This window comes from Suricata suricatta, chromosome 4 (assembly GCF_006229205.1).
Source record: "Suricata suricatta isolate VVHF042 chromosome 4, meerkat_22Aug2017_6uvM2_HiC, whole genome shotgun sequence".
In the NCBI taxonomy this organism is placed as follows: Eukaryota; Metazoa; Chordata; class Mammalia; order Carnivora; family Herpestidae; genus Suricata; species Suricata suricatta.
The window spans coordinates 62015296-62031495 of record NC_043703.1 but is presented as its reverse complement, the minus strand read 5'-3'; the positions used below and the strand labels follow the sequence as shown (position 1 = coordinate 62031495).

At 42.1% G+C, this 16200-nt stretch overlaps 1 protein-coding gene across 1 annotated transcript in view; it reads right to left on the bottom strand.

Moving 5' to 3' along the window:
• Positions 1 to 12824: 12824 nt before the first annotated feature.
• Positions 12825 to 16200, bottom strand: part of PROSER1 (proline and serine rich 1) — a 28389-nt gene continuing 25013 nt past the window's right edge. The window contains exons 11-13 of the mRNA XM_029936840.1: positions 15376 to 16200; positions 14772 to 14922; positions 12825 to 14179 (exon numbers count right to left, since the gene is read on the bottom strand). The exon at positions 15376 to 16200 is cut by the window's right edge and continues 1012 nt beyond it. Of these exons, the coding sequence (XP_029792700.1) occupies positions 14057 to 14179; positions 14772 to 14922; positions 15376 to 16200 (1099 nt within the window). The 3' untranslated portion in view covers positions 12825 to 14056. The remainder of the gene's footprint in view (positions 14180 to 14771; positions 14923 to 15375) is intronic.

Here is a 16200-nt window from a genome sequence, read left to right as displayed (position 1 = left end):
CTAACATCACATAAACACCCCTGTATTAGAGTTAAGCACCGGCGTCCTCACACATCTTTGTGCCTCTGCCTGGGCCTTTGTGTCCCCCAGCCCCCCTTTCCCATCCCACATCCTTCTCTCCCTCACAGAGCCACACCGCTGCCCTCACACTTCACCTTTTCTACGAAGAGTCTTCTCCCCCAGCCCCACCTTTGGGCGCTCCTCTCCTGGGTTTCCAATACACCCTCTACCGTGGCTTTTCATGGTACGTTGTAATATTCAGCTGACTTGTGTGTCTTGCCTGTAGATTTGTAGGGCGTTGAGAGCAGGCATTTTATTTTTAGGTCTCCATCTTCTGATACATAGTAGATTTTAAATTCATTCATTGAATGAATGAAGTAACAGCAACCAAATGCTTTGAACGATCAAAAACAATCTCAAAAAAAAAAAGATGTTCAGCAGCAGAATAGATTTCTTGATCAGTTTGAAGTTCCTTGTCTGGAAATAATGATCCGTCAGAAGAGATTCTGTTTGCTCTCAAGAGAGGCAATTAAACGTAGGACCAGATGTCCTCACATTTTCTCCTTCAGCTACTGCTATACTGTACCCCCCCCCCCCATACCATTATGAGAAGAAAATGGAGAAAGTGTTTTCCGTATGAAGGCGTCCAGGACGAGCCTCCCCAAAATGCTCTGCTTTGGCACATGAGTTATTCTGAACTGAAGATAAGCAAGGCCCAAAAGCCTCAAGACAAGCTTTTTACTCCCAGTTAACTGGTTCAGGAAGAGATCAAACCTCAGAGATAGTTACAAAGGCTCTGGTTAGCTAGGGGGAGAGGGGCAGAACCTTTGTTGAAATCCCTCTCAGTGTTCCACTGTTTCTCCCTCGTATGACAAACATTTGTTTACCAAACATTCAGTCTCCTCATCTTCCTGTGAGTCCAAAGCCCCCTTCTTCTTGGCTCGGGATGGCACATGACCCTCAACTGCCTGAGGTCCTGGAGCCTCTCGTGCTTGTGTGAGGTTCACATCTGTGCTTGTGTCAGGTTCACGTCTGTGCTTGTGTGAGGTTCATGTCTGTGCTTGTGTGAGGTTCATGTACGTACAAAGTCAAATTTGTTTTTCTCCTGTGAATCATCTTATGTTCATTTAATTAACAGACCAGCCAAAGAATCTAAAAGGGTAGAGAAAAGATTTTTCTTCTCCTATGAGAAAAATTTCTCTTCTCCTATCATTCTTCTGTCTCCTCAGCCTCCCTTTTCTATATGAAATAATAGCATGACCAACAGCAGTGACAAATACTTTGCCCTTAAGATTTATGTCCAAATGGTCCCGTGATAGTGTTATTTATGACACAGGTAAATAAAAATAAAAAACACTCTGAGAGTCCAACGGAGAGATAAGTAAGCAAACCATGATATACCTACACAATATCATATCACAAATATTTTTAAAAAATTGTATGATGACCTGAAAATTACTATGGTGTGATGTTAAAAGAAAAAAGAAGGAGAATGAAAAATTTTATGGACAATATGATCCCAATCAGCACAAAATACATGCATAGAAAAATATTGGAAGAAATTGGCCAAAATATTAACAGCAGTTAATTCTGAATGGTGGGAGTATGGTCAGTTAATACGGAAGGGGGGTCTGAACAAATCTCCCCAAAGTGGGCCACTTTGGCATGTGAGTGTTTGGAGGAGAAATCAACACCCCGTGGGCTCAAGAGAAATCTTGGCTCCTCCCTTAATCCCCTAGAGGATCTTAAATCGGGGGCTTTTCCCAGAATGAGAGCTCTTACCAGACATGAATTTTATCTAAGTGACCTGTCTGTACGGCAGAGCAAACATCTAATTACCAAACACCTGCTCTTCTTGCCCTTAGAATTTCCCACCTCTCCTTTTGATCCCCAGGGCCCTCGCCCATTCCTTGGGTCAGGATGACATGTAGACCTCATTTTGCCTTTCTGTCTGAGCCTCTTATGCACATGGGGCTTCTGCTTATACACAATTAGATTTGGTTATCTCCTGTCAATCAGTCTCATGTCAACTTAATTCTAAGGTCAGCCAGAAGAGCCTTCGAAAGGTAAAAGGAAAGGTTTCCTCCCCAACAATATCGTCCTAAGTTTTCTTAATTTTCGATACTGTTATAATATTAAAAGGGAGTTTTTAAATGGAAAAATTAAACACATCAAGTACAAAAAGAAAAGAGTCCTTTGTATTTTCACTGCGGGGGAGCCCAGAGGCTCCCCAGGGGAACTATCAAAGGGGTGTGCAATGATGACACCCCCTTCCCTGGGCCTGGGAGTCGTGTCACCCTCTCTACTCACTTCCCGTCCTGTGGAGACACAGTCGGTAAAATGCAGTCAGCAATGTCCTGGCTCTTTCTCCGGAGCATCAGGGGTTTTAGGTGCCAACATAAAATCTAAAGTGAAATCCTCCTGGTAATTATTACCTTTTCATCACCTGTAAGTCATCTTCCCTCCTGCCTGTTTCTCTGAAAAGTGCACACAGCTTGCGTCAAGGAACATTTTGCAGGGAAAACACAGAATTGCTAAAGAGAAAGTCGATGCTACTCAAAGTGTGGCCTCAGCCGGACAACCTCACCAGCTTGCAACTTACTCGGATGCAAAATCTTGAGCCCATCCCAGAACTAGAGGACCAGGCCTTCCAGGGATGAGGACCAAAACTCCATACTGTAAAAAATCTCCCTGGGAAAAAATATTTTTCATAGTAACATGGAGAAGAAGTTCTAAGATTTGGATGATTAAGATTCCAATTGGCTTCACTTTAATTCTTAAAGAGAAAAGAAACAAAATAAGGAGTGTGAGAGAAGTCTAGAGCTAATGAGCATGTAGTCCCAGTCATTTTCATGAGTAAATGTTTAACAACCAGGTGAAGGGCAGAAGGGAGCCCTAATTGATAGCACTCTATAGACTTGATCTACCCTTGTGATGTCATTGAACTTGGAGCAGGAAGAGACGCACACTGGTGGCTTCCGAAAGCTTGTACAAGAAGCTAGTGGCACAGTGCTGTAGAAGTCTCCTGCTGGAGGTGACAACAATTACTCATTTAATTCTCTCAACATTTGCAAGTGGAAATTTCTGCATAGCTTGAAGCACTAAATCAGGTCGGCTCCTTGATGTGTCCAAGATGGAGGACGGCAAGGGTGAACTCGCCCCACAAATCTCTAGAGAATGACTGATACTACGTCTCTCATATAAAGCTTATGAATCAGAAGTTCCAACACACAGGCTCCATTTCTGTTTGTGCTCTGATAGTGCAGGGTTTTCATTATATTAAAAAATCAAAACCAAGCACCCCTGGGGGCAGTTTTACAGATCTCACTGGTGCCAGCCCTCTCGTCCTACCGTTTGCCCAGCTGCTGTCTTCTCTTGTCGAATGGATGCTAACATGTCTCAGGAAACTTCTTGTTTTAAAAGATAATGAAGGTACTCTGGAGACATCCCTCTCTTAAATATCCAAGGGATATTTGTGGCCTCAATTTAGGTAAATACTTCTACATGTATACTTTTTCATTTACAAATTGATAATGCCAGGTGTGTTCTTTGTTTCTAACTTGTACTGCGACTTCGTAACATAAAGTATAGAGAGGATGAGTTAGGACCCCCTCTCCCCCCTCACACACATGCACATACCTACACATGGGCATCATCACCATCACCATTACCATCATCACTTTCTGGGACTTGGACAAGTTTTTAAACTCCTCCAAACTCAGTTTCCTCCCTCATAAAATGAGATTATACAAGAAGCTAGCCCAGAAGGTAGGTTTTAAAAATATAATGCAAGCAAAATGCTTCCTAATACAGGCATGCCATTCAATGTAGTAGTTAGTGTTTATGGGCTAAGTTTTATTTTTTACAGCTTTTCTCCACCTATCAAACATGATGCGGCTCAAATCAACCTTTCCGTTTAATCACAGCATCATCAGCTGATATTTAAAAATGGATACATTTCCGCCTGTTCAACAGGTCTTTGCTATATAATTAAAAAAAAAGGAATGTACAGATAAACACAAATTCTATCTAACATTGAAGAGCAGATTATAGACAGCTGTTTGAGGAGGGGGAGAAAAAGCCACCAAAAGCAATCAATCCAAAATCCTGGGCTCTGACTGAAATTGACACCAATCTCGATATGCATTAATCCCCTTCATGGGTGCCCTGTAACGCCCAGAAATGCCACAACTCTCACCTTGCTTAACATACAGAAAATGAGCTTAGGACAGAAAGGAAGGACTTACCCACTAAGTTCTCTTTATCCACCTTCTCGGGGGAAGATGCCCCAGGATCCATCTCATTCTTGAGTAGCTTTTATGCTTGGCCAATATTCATGGGTTTAGAGCCAGGCCTGGGCTCCAGGCAGCAACCAGATGTGCGTGGGAGAAGGAAAGGAGAGAGAGACAGAGTGAGCAAGAGAGAGAAGTTCCTCGTCTTTCCTGAGCACCCTAAGGAGCAGTTTCCCTGGTGAAGGAAGCCTGTTAACATAAACAAAACGATTTCTTTCATGAATTCAGACTGCCTTTGTTCATAGAGAACATTCAAAAGACCATGACCTTTGCTTCCTGTAAAATACTCTAGGTAATTCTTTACAGCATTTGTATTTTATAACACACTTTTATGCATCTTGTGTGATTTGTTCACAATGAATTGTTGATGTAGCATACCTCTTCTTAGGTTTCAGATAATGAGATTTCACTCAATTCAATCTATACAATGGAGTGAGTGATCTTTTAAAACTTGAATCTGATAATGTTGCCATCCTACTTAAAATAGTCCAATGACTGACAATTGTTACTATGACAAAGACTAAAACCTTAAGTGTCCCAAAAGTTTCTTGTCCCTCCCTCTCTCCCTTTCCAGTCTCACCTACATGGTAATCCCCTCACTCAGCGAATAACCCCACTAGCCTTCCATGAATCGCACAAAAGCTATCTGGGTCCTCTCTGCCACAGGGCCTTTGTACATGTTACATATGCATAATTATCTGGTTAATACTTGTTTCCTCCTTTAGACTAGGGGTTGGCTAACTACAGCCTGCTAGCCAAATGTGGTCAGCCACCTATTTTTGTAAATAAAGTGTTACTGGAATACTGTCACGTCCGTTTGTTTCTATGTTGTCTGTGGCCACTTTCGTACCACACCTGTGTAGTTGAATATATGCTATAGAGACCATGTGGCCTGCAAAGCCTGAAATATTTTCTATCTATCCCTTTGCAGAAAATGTTCGAGGACCCCTGAATTTTACAATAACTTCCCTAAGCGGTGTAACTACTTCTTTATATATATATATATTTTATATATATATATATTTTTTTTTGTCATGGCACCTGCTGTATTAGAACAACACGGGCACATAGTCGAGGCCCAACAGACACATGTTGCGTGAACAAATAGGTAATGTGTCAATGACAACAGCCCACAAATGGCAACACTCTTTCTCAAATCCAGGTCCCGGGCTCCTGTCTCAGGAGTGCTTCTTTCGTCATACCACGTGGGGTCAAGGACAATGTTGGTCTTTCTCCACTACGGAGAGAGCCACTCTTCTGCTTTAATGACGTTCGTCTTTCTCATATCAATATTCCAAACAATATTTTGTTTTCCCAGGTGTGGAAACAAAGCAACAGAGAACAAACTTGGATCTTTCCCAGGTCACCCTGTCTCTTCCAGTCTTTCTTCCCCAACTATCTAGCTATTTTCTTCTCCCAGATTGTGGGCTACTTTTGCCAACTCCTTGATACTCTTCATTGCCTTCTCTATAAACTCAAATTACAGTAATAACCAAGACCGTCATGTACAGTTTGTAATTATAAGAATTAATATGGAATATTAGAACTTTGGGAAAGGAGGCAGGGGACCAGAAACTCCAATTAAAACAGACGCCTGTGCAAGCAGAGTGTGTGACTGTCTGCTTTAGAACACTTTTCTCTGCATTGTTCCCGGACGTCTTGGTTATGGCTTCATGTGGGAACAATGCCAGAGGCACAGTGGGTGAGAAAGTGCTGCCTGGGTGTAAACAGGTGGTGGCTCCATGACAAACTGGCTATGTGACATCGGGGAACGCATTTACCCCCTCTTCATGTTCTGGGCCTTTTAAAAAATCTGTAAAATGGGCTTGAAGTGGTCTCTATCAGAGTTGACTGCATGGGAAGTATATGAAATATTCCATGTAAAATACTCATTATATTATTAAATAATTACCATTAGACTCGTACCATTAATAAATGGTACCTATTATTATCATCAATGATGGCTGAGCTGCATTTCCCAGAACTCAGCTGTCTTGTTTCCCAAATGAGGATGTTGGGTTAACCTTTGCAACACTTCTCTTTCATCCTTGTTTCAAGCAAATGTAAGACTGAGTAGTGATTGATTAGGTAAATCAAAGCACTCCCCACCTCTCGTTTGCCTAACGCCTCTCCAGCTTGCTGCAAATTTGAAAACTGGAGGTCCGCGCCCAGTTCTCCGCACTGTTAACCCATCGATTTCTCAGTTTCCTCTTCCCGGCCTCTGCTTGAGCACTGTGTCATCCTCACTTTGGGACCAATGTCTCATGGAAAAGAACAATAGGAAAACATCCTATTTCCATCATTTCTTATGATTAGGTCATGGACACTCCTTGACGGGCACTGAAGCCCCTTTCCCATTGATCAGTCAGGCAGCAAAATGTTTTGGAAGTACGAGTTTACCTAATTTCTAAATACAATTGCCCTTACTATTAGCCAAATGCCACTTAGGCCAGTGGAGCTCAGAGGCACAAAGTTCAAAACAACAGGAACAGTAATTGTTCCCCGGTGGCAGGTGGCAAGAGCCTCCAGGGGACTTGCAACAAATACATCCCCATGGAAGATGACTAAGCAACTGTTTTTCTTCTTCCTGCACAATGTTACAAGTATCTCGGCCTAGAAAGCAAGGTTGATTTCGCCAAGGAAGGAGCACCTAGGACGGGTGGGGGGGGGGGAGGGGTGTGAATGAAACATGGGATCCTTTTCAAGGTTTCCTTCTCTCTTGGCTAAAATATAAACTCGTGCACCCCATTGATGGAATTGTCTCCTCTCCATCATTGGGAGTGAGGATGGGGGAATAAAGCAGATCAAGAATTGCTGGAATGTGTTCCCCATGGATAATTTCCCGGGTGTTTTTACATTTTCATTCTATCAAGTACTGAACTAGGGCTAAGTCCTGAATAAGAATAGCTGTTTGGTTTATGTTTGTTTTTGTTTGTTTGTTTGTTTTAGGACAGCTATGATTTTAGAACCCCTAATTCCATTCCAGCTCCTGGTATGCAGTGTTGTCCCAAGTATGTATATATGATTTCCCTAAATGTTTGTCTTAGAACACAAATGCTCTCTTGAAACAATTCAGTCTAGCTTCAGAGCTCTCTCCTTCCCCACGCGTCAGGAGTCTCTCTCCCCCCTGGTCATCCACCATCATTTCTTGTTAAGATGCACAAATACATTCCAGGACATTTCCTTCTGACTTCATTAACTTTTCACCAGTATATACCTTCCATTCTATTTTATTCATTCTCGTGTATACAATTCTTGAATTTCCACATCTTAAAGTAACAAAGGATGTCCGCGGGTCTGTGTGGATATTTATATAGGCATAACTCCCCAAATTGCCAATCTGGCCTTGGCTTCTCTCCAGAATAATAAATATTTTCAACTATCAGCTGATGAAATGTCTGTACTCAAATGTGCCTCCCGTCAATGAAATAGTCTATCCATTAGAAAGCATTTTATTAGACATGTTTTTATTACAGAGGGGTTGATGATACATGTGGAATGATAGTTACAATGTGTGTGTATGTGGGTATTTATTGAATAAGATGAACAATGAATATACCACCCAACTTCAGAACTGGAACATAACCAACACCATGAAAGCTATTTGCGTGTTCTTCCTAACCCTCGTCCCCTTTCTATACACTTACATATTTATTGAGTCTTGATAGTTACAAGAGTGGTAAATATAATTCTCCTCATTGCAGCTTATCTTTTCACTGTTTTAATGATGTCTCCAATATCAAATATAGGAAACTTTAATATATTTAGTGCTTGGTATGTTTTGTTTAAAAATCCTTCCCTTTTTATGGTCTTAAGGATAGTCTCCTATATTTTATTTATTTGTTATTTTTTAATGTTTATTTACTTAGTTTCTTGAGAAAGAGAGCATGAGCAGGAGAGGAGCAGAGAGAGAGGGAGACACAGAATCCAAAGTGGGCTCCAGGCTCTGAGCTGTTAGCAGAGAGCCCTACGTGGGGCTTGAACCCATAAATCATGAGATCATGACCTGAGGGAAGTCATAGGCTCAACTAACTGAGACACCCAGGTGCCCCTCCTATATTTTTTTTGAAAGCTTTAAGAGTTATTTGTTCTTTTGCCTTTAAGTCTTTAATCTACCTAGAGTTGCTTTTTGTGCATGGCAGAGTGTAGGGATCCATTTTAATTTTCTTTCATAGAAATAATCAATTATCACAGCACTTTATAAACAAACTGCTATGTCATGCCAGTTGTCATGACTTGGTTCCATAAGAGCGAGCTTTCGTGGTTTCCTTATCATACTTCACCGTCAGTTTGGTTATCTCCAATGAATGCTTCATGCTCTTAGTTTCTAAGGTCTCATAAGTCTTGTATTCGGTAGAACAGGTTCTTCACTGTCTTGAGAAGAGTATCTATTGTTTGTAACCCTGATGATTGTGTAGCTTCCATTTAAATAGGTTCTCTTTGATGATTGTCACATAGTTAAAAAATAATTCTCCATAACATTGTTACTCATTCTTTGTTGGATTTATCCCAAAGTAATAGGCCACTGTTTTCTTTTTAAAGACTTAGATTTTTAAGAGCAGTTATATGTTCACAACAAAATTGAGGGGAAGGTACAAAGACTTCCCATAACCCGCCCCCCCACATGCATCGGCTCCCTGGTTATCAACATCCCCCACTAGAATGGTACATTTATTGCAACTGATGAACCTCAGTTCTTTTGACACATCATCATCCAGAGTCCAGAGTTTGCATTAGGATTCACTCTTAATGTACATTCTATGGGTTTGCAAAAATGTAGAAGGCCATGATGATGTCACCTATCAGTATGGTATCATACAGACTATTTTCACTGCCCTAGAAACTCCCCTGCACGCCATCTGTTATCTTTCCCTGCTCCTCCCCACTAACTCCAGCAGCCACTGATCTTTCCACTCTGTCCATGGTTTTTTTCCTTTTCCAGAATGCCATTTAGGTAGAATCATAGGGAAGCTTTATCGAATTGGCATCTTTCATTTCGTAATAGACATTAAAGTCCCCACTATGTCTTTTTTTTTTTTTTTTTTTTTTTAGTGCTGAGTAGTATTCCATTGCCTGGTGTTTCCCTTTTTTTTTGAATGACATTTTTTGCTGTGGCTCATATTTGAAAATGCAACTGACTTTTGAATATATTTATAAATCTCACCAAGCTTTATATCTTCCTTTCCAGTTAAACGATTTATTTCTTTTTTGTACCTTAGTACATTAGCTAGTGTGTGTAGTACAATGCTGAACTACATTTTACTTGACCAGTGTCTGATTTTAAAGGGATTTTTATAAAATTCCAGAATAATGTGTGCTATATTTAAATATAGATTTCCTTTACCTGATAAAGCTTCCTTCTTTTCATAGTTTGCTAAGTGTGTGTTTTTTAACCATTAAAGTGATTGAGTTTCATCAACCATTTTTTATAAACTGAGAAAATGGTTTCTCTCCATTTGTTAGTGATGTTTGCACGTTTAACTTTTTCCTTGCTTCACTGTTAATAAATCTATCCTCTACCTGCCTGATGATGCTGTATCATTTTTTTTAATTTTTTTTAAATGTTTTATTTATTTTTGATAGAGAGAGAGACAGAGCATGAGAGGGGGAGAGGCAGAGAGAGAAGGAGACAGAACCAGAAGCAGGCTCCAGGCTCTGAGCTAGCTGTCAGCACAGAGCCTGACGCGGGGCTCGAACCCACAAACGTGAGATCTGACCTGAGCCGAAGCCGGAGACTTAACCGACTGAGCCACCCAGGCGCACTGGTGTATCATTTCTTAAGAATAGATTCGTGTTGCTAATATTTTATGATATTTTGCTATTTTCTTGAGTAAAGTTGACTTGCATTTTTTCTCTTTTAAACTATGCTTGTCTGACTTTTAGTATTAAATTGGTCTATAAGAATGAGTTGAGGAACGTTTCCTCCTTATATTCTCTTGGAAGAGTTTGTGCAGTAGAATGAGCCTGAAAATCTCCAGAGCCTCCTGCCTCCTGCCCATTTGTAGGTATTGGACACCAATGCACAGGCCAGTATGACATCTGACCTTGTGCTGATTTCTTCCACTTTTCTGTGTCTTGTTCTTGGTGTTTTTCTAACTCCACTTTCCCCCTCCACCAGTTAGGAGTTAAAAACACCGATGACTTTTAACTTGTACTGTACGACTTTTGCCGGATATAAATTAAATTAGAAATTTAAATATTTAGTCAGCATCAAAATGCTCCTCCTGAATACAAGGACCTTGATACTTTAATTCTGATCTCCCTTCCCAACTGATTTGCCAATGTTGCCCAACATTTATCTCTTAACTGACCCAAATGGGACACTGTTTACTGGTCTTGTGTCATCTTTAGGAACAACAAAGGCTCATTAAATTTTATTTGAAGTCTGTTTAAGTCAATAAATTTTTATTTAAGGAATTTCACATGTGATTCCTCCTACTACCAATCACCTTGGTTCCTCCAAAGACAGGAAGTGAGCACAAGCAGGGGAGGGGCGGAGAAAGAGGAAGAGGATCCCAGTCAGGCTCCACACTCAGCAGGGAGCCTGACCCGAGGAAGCTCAGTCTCACAACCTGGAGATCATGACTTGAGCCAAAACCAAAAGTCAGTTGCTTAATTGACTGAGCCACCCAGGCACCCCCAAGGTAACCCTTTTTAAAAAGAATTTTTGGCTCAATCCATAGTTGTCAGTCAGTCTGTAATTCTTTAAGCTGGGCTTCTTTGACCTCCATTTGAATATGGACATGCTTCACAAAGCCCCTACCAGTAATCTTTGGAATCCAATTTCTTCACACAATTGGCTGTAGGACCTTAGAAGTTAAATTTTAGAAAGTTCGTTGATTGCTATTTTGTCAAGTGATAGAAAATACATTATCCCTTAATTGTTTCTAATATTGAAAGTCTTGTTCCAACCACTTTTAACTCATGAGCCTGTAGCTATCTCTCATTGTCACCCCTGCAATAAACTTCTGGTGGAAGCATAACCCGCGTCTCGATGTAGCCACATTCACAGCCTGTGGACACCACAAATGAGTGCCTGTTCTCAGCTGGGATGACGCTTGGAGGAAATAAAGTATTTTCTAAAATTCTGTGACACTAACTGTATTTTATAGATGCACAGACTAAACTCTCCTGGCAAATCAAGTGGTAAGGCGTAAGATTAAAGTTAACTGATTATATGAATTAACAGTGTTTGCAAATCCCAGAGAGACTATGGGGCTTTATGGAAAGAGAACAGAGAGCTACATTTCTAATCCCTTTCCATAATGTGGATCTTCATCACCGTCACATTTAGATTTCTGTAAAAACTATCCAGTGTTCTACCTCTAATCCAGCCTCCATGCTGCAGCCTAAGTGATTTTTTGCAAAGTGCTTCCTATTTCACACTGCTGATCCCAAACAAAGGCCCAAGCCCTTAGCATGGTTTACAATTAGGCCCCTTGCTTTTTTGAGTCTCCCAAACTACAAATTTCATTCAAACTCCATCCAGTTACAGGATGACATTGTTGTCCTTGTCTGTCACAAGGGGCCTCTATAAAGGATGTGACTTCTTACTCATCTTAAGACTTTTAGGTCGCTGAGGATTTCTGGACTCCCTCAGGCAGAAAGGTACTCACCTTCTCTCCTATGTGTGTTTTTTTTTTTTGAAATGTTATTTATTGAGAGAGAAAGAGAGAGAGAGAGAGAAGGAGCATGCGTGGGGGAAGGACAGACAGAGGGAGAGAAAAGATCTCAAGCTGGCACAGAGCCTGTCACGGGGCTCAAACTCATGAACTGTGAGATCTTGGCCTGAGCCATCAAGAGTCGACGCCTAACCCACTGAGGCACGCAGGCGCCCCTCTCCTATGTATTTTCAAGCACTTGGTAGTACAAGTGGCCGGTGTTGGTGTTAAATGCTTGGTTCAAATTCACCATTTACTCACTTACATCTTGACTTATTTATGTGGTTAATTACGTTGCTAGGACTTCCCCCATAGGGTTATGAGATGCGTAAAACCAGACCCCAGTAATTATTACAAGTGCTCCAAAAATGTTCTCTCCGTTTTTATATGAACCTTGAAGTGCCTGATAGGCAGAGATGCCAGGAACACGTCTAAAAGGTGAACAGGACATGGTTCCTTTGCTGTGATAATACGGACCCGCTGGACAGTACAACTAACCCTCGGGGCAGCAGTAAGGACTACAGAACGATTACTCATTTGGTAATTCTTTTTTTTATGAATGCTCAACATCTATAAACACTATAATCTTTAAAAAGTTTTATAAGTGTAAACTTAGAACACATGACAATTTCCAACCACTGGCATTAGATTAACTGTGCGATCACATTCTGTGTTTGCACATAATTAAAGGCATAAATAGTCTCTTTCTAGTATTGGTTATAATTTTCATATAAGATATAGTTAAAGGAATAAACAATCAGTACTATATATGGAGTTTCAACTGAATTTGGATAAAAATGTTCTATATATTAGCATATACGAAAAATTAAAGACTACTGGAGCATTTAATAAAAACACTTAGAAAATTCTGTCATATCCATAAAGTTTATTTTAAAAAATTGTTAAAAACTAACCATACAGGAATATTTATTAATATACTTAAAAAGTTTGTTCCCCGTGTTGAAGGAAAATACATTAGCAACATCTTCCAGACACCATCTTTATAAAAGTAAAACTTCTAGATGCTGAAATGTACTACAGTAGATTCTATAGTTTACACTTTTAATCACAGGATTGAAAATCATTCTCCTTACTCCCCGCCCCCCCCATGTGGCAGTTCTTACCATTAATGAATGACATTCAGTCACGTTCGATACTACCACAGACCCTTAAATAGAGCACACTGCATGTTTACTAACAGAACAAGTCTTTTCTATTGGTTGTCACGTCAGACTTCCGGATAAGCGTTGGACTTGAAGTACAAATAGAAACACTACATCCCATGATTGTAAACATTCACCGAGAGCTTCCAGAGTATGATGAGTAATGGAGGTGGCCCTACGGTCAAAGGCTCCTCACGCGCCCAGATACTGCTGAGATTAAGAAATAAGTTTGAAGGCCAATCATCACAAGCCTTACTTGCATTTCTGTAAGAAAGTAGTTCTGGATATATTTTTAGTCGAAAACACCTGAAAGTCATTCTAAAGACTATATTAAGCACCATTTTAACTTACCTGAAATAGATTAAGTTAAATTCAGCAGTAAATGTTTGAGCATAAATGTCAGACATTAGAAATAAATGTGGGTTTCAAGTTCCCTTCTGTGGATACATACAAAGTATTGAGTTCCGTCGATGCTAACAGGGACCGCTCGTGCATTCCAAGGGCAGTAATGCCCCCAGGGCCAAATGCAGCCCATGAGCCTGAGGCACAACTATTACTTCTGTCCGTGGATGCTAGAGAAGCAGATTTAAGGCTGTATTCGGCTATAAGAGTTCGACCTCCTCTTTAGTATCCTTCCTACACAGATCACATACACAACTCAAAATTTCATAGGGTGGGAGGCGAAAAGTCCCGACACCTTTTTAATACTATTCTCCATACAATTCATCATCAGCATATTTACATAGGGGAGTCTTCATACTTAAAAACCATTAAAAAATGCAATCATCATTGTTTTAAACTCTTATCCCAATTTTCCCCAAGATTATCCTTATTCTCATTTTCTGAGAATGTTAGCCAACTTCACATTAGTCAGATTGTTCACTGCAGTCCTTAGGCATATCCGATGCTGCTCCGGAGGAGAATACAAATTAAAATATATTCACTGCCACCCACTTTGGGACAAGCCTGGTTGCAAAGAGAACGGCGTTCCTGGTGTCGAAGGATAACTAGGAAATCCATCTGGCTGAGCTGAGTAACTTTCCAGAGCTGAAGCTGAATGGACCTGACAGAAAGAATGTGCAGGTTAGCAAGTGCCAAATTCATTCAAGTCTGTACTTGCTTTTGCCTGTACCACACTACAGATATTTAGAGTGGCAAAGAATAGCAGCAGCAACAACAAAATTGGGGCAAGGTTAAGTCTGATTAGTCTCCCGAAATTTTTAAGAAACATTCAAAATACGTCAGATGTTGGAGGTAAAGAGAGATACCACCGAAATACTTAATATCTTTTTCCAAAATGGCCAATAGGTTTTCTAGAGAAGAGATGCTTTAATGGTCCATTATTTTAGCTTAAATTATAAAAGACCAGTTCACATTTAATGGGCATATATGACGATTCCATTTGTAAGATCTCCGAACTAAGAGCAGCAAAATAATTCACATAGACAAATAGACCAGCACCTGTGTTACCCTTCTGAAGTAAGACAGGAATAATTTGCAGATTTGGGGAGACTGATCATAAAATCTCCAAACATTCCGCTACCAGCCATTTCTTGGCCAACGCTGGGCTATCATTATTGGCACCGCAAGGTCATCATTGCAGAAGCTACCTACAGATGTTACCATTGAACTTCCAGCCGATGCTGCCTGCTCACCTGCTGTAACAAGGCGGACTGTGCAGCCGCGTTATGCTGTAATTCTTGCAAAGATGACTGTGAAGGATTCTGGGAAAACCCTGGGATACCTGGGAGGGACAATAGGCCTGGGAAAACAGAACTGCCTGCAGCTTGAAGGCCAGATGACAGGCTAAAACAATAGACAGAAGAACAGGTCAAAATGCATAAGACAAAAGCTATTGCTTCCGTTATCTGTCAAATACTACTTTCAGAGGTAAAACAAACCTTACATTTCTCTGTTGGAAGGAACCCTTAAAGTCAGCCACTCACTGACACCAAATTTACTTCATGTTAGAAAGTGTGTTATTCTGAATTCAGTAAGTCTATGCTTTGATAGAATACTCCCTGCTGTTTTATGATGATGATGAATGACCAAACACCAGAACTGTCTGAGCAGGCATTAATATTGGACATACTACACCTAACGTGTTTCCTGAGTACTTAAGTTTCAGCCCAGAAACATAGACATTGGCACCACCAGTCAAATTTTGACTCATCTGACGTACTGGTAAAAACTAGACTCGGAACCACACGGTAGGCCCGGAATGACCTTGGCCTACCCGCATGCTAGCCAGCCACATACCCGGCTTGGGCAACAAGAGCGGAGTTGAAATTGGAGCTAAACGCCGAGGCGAATCCCGGGAGGACGGGCGCCGGTGACGGAGTCGTGGCGGCGACGGGCAGCGGGGTGACTGCGGCCACCGTGGACGGCGCCTGCAGCCCCGGGAACGAGGGGAGCGCAGGGGCGACGCTGGGGGTGTTGGAGACGGAGAAGGCCGGGTAGGAGGGGTTTGAGGTCGGCAGAGGCCCCTGGGTGACCGAGAAGAGGGAGGGGACAGCGGTGGACAGGTTGAGGGGGAAAGGGGCCGCCGAGGCCGGTGCCGAGGCCGCGAGTCCTGAGAGGACGGCCGTGGCAGAGCTGGGGGCGGGCACGGGCGGGGACGTGACCGTCGCGGACGAGGTGGCTAGGAGCGACCCTGGAAGGGACACGGAGGGGGTCAGAGACGGGTTGCCGGCTAGGGGGAAGTTATTGGTCAAAGAAGTGAAAGGAGGAAGGGCAGTGAACACGGGGGTGATGGGGGCGGAGGAGGCGTGCGGCGGGAGGGAGATGGACGACAGCGGGTTGGACACGTTCAGAGGAGCGGTCAGGCCGGAGAGCCCCGACAAAGCAGGGTTAAGGCAAGTGGACAAGCTGATGGGCACGGACGCGGACGGGTGCGCACGGCCCAGGGTCCCCGGTAGACCCAGAGCGCCGTGGGAGGGGGTCGCGGCATGGGACGGGCCTTTGAAGGCCGAGGGCGTGGGGCTCGTGGGCTCGGTTTTGATCATGACCGGGATGGTCGTGACCGCGGGGGTGGAGGCCGCGCGCAGCTCCGAGCTGCCCGGGCGCGGGCCCTGCAGCAGCGGC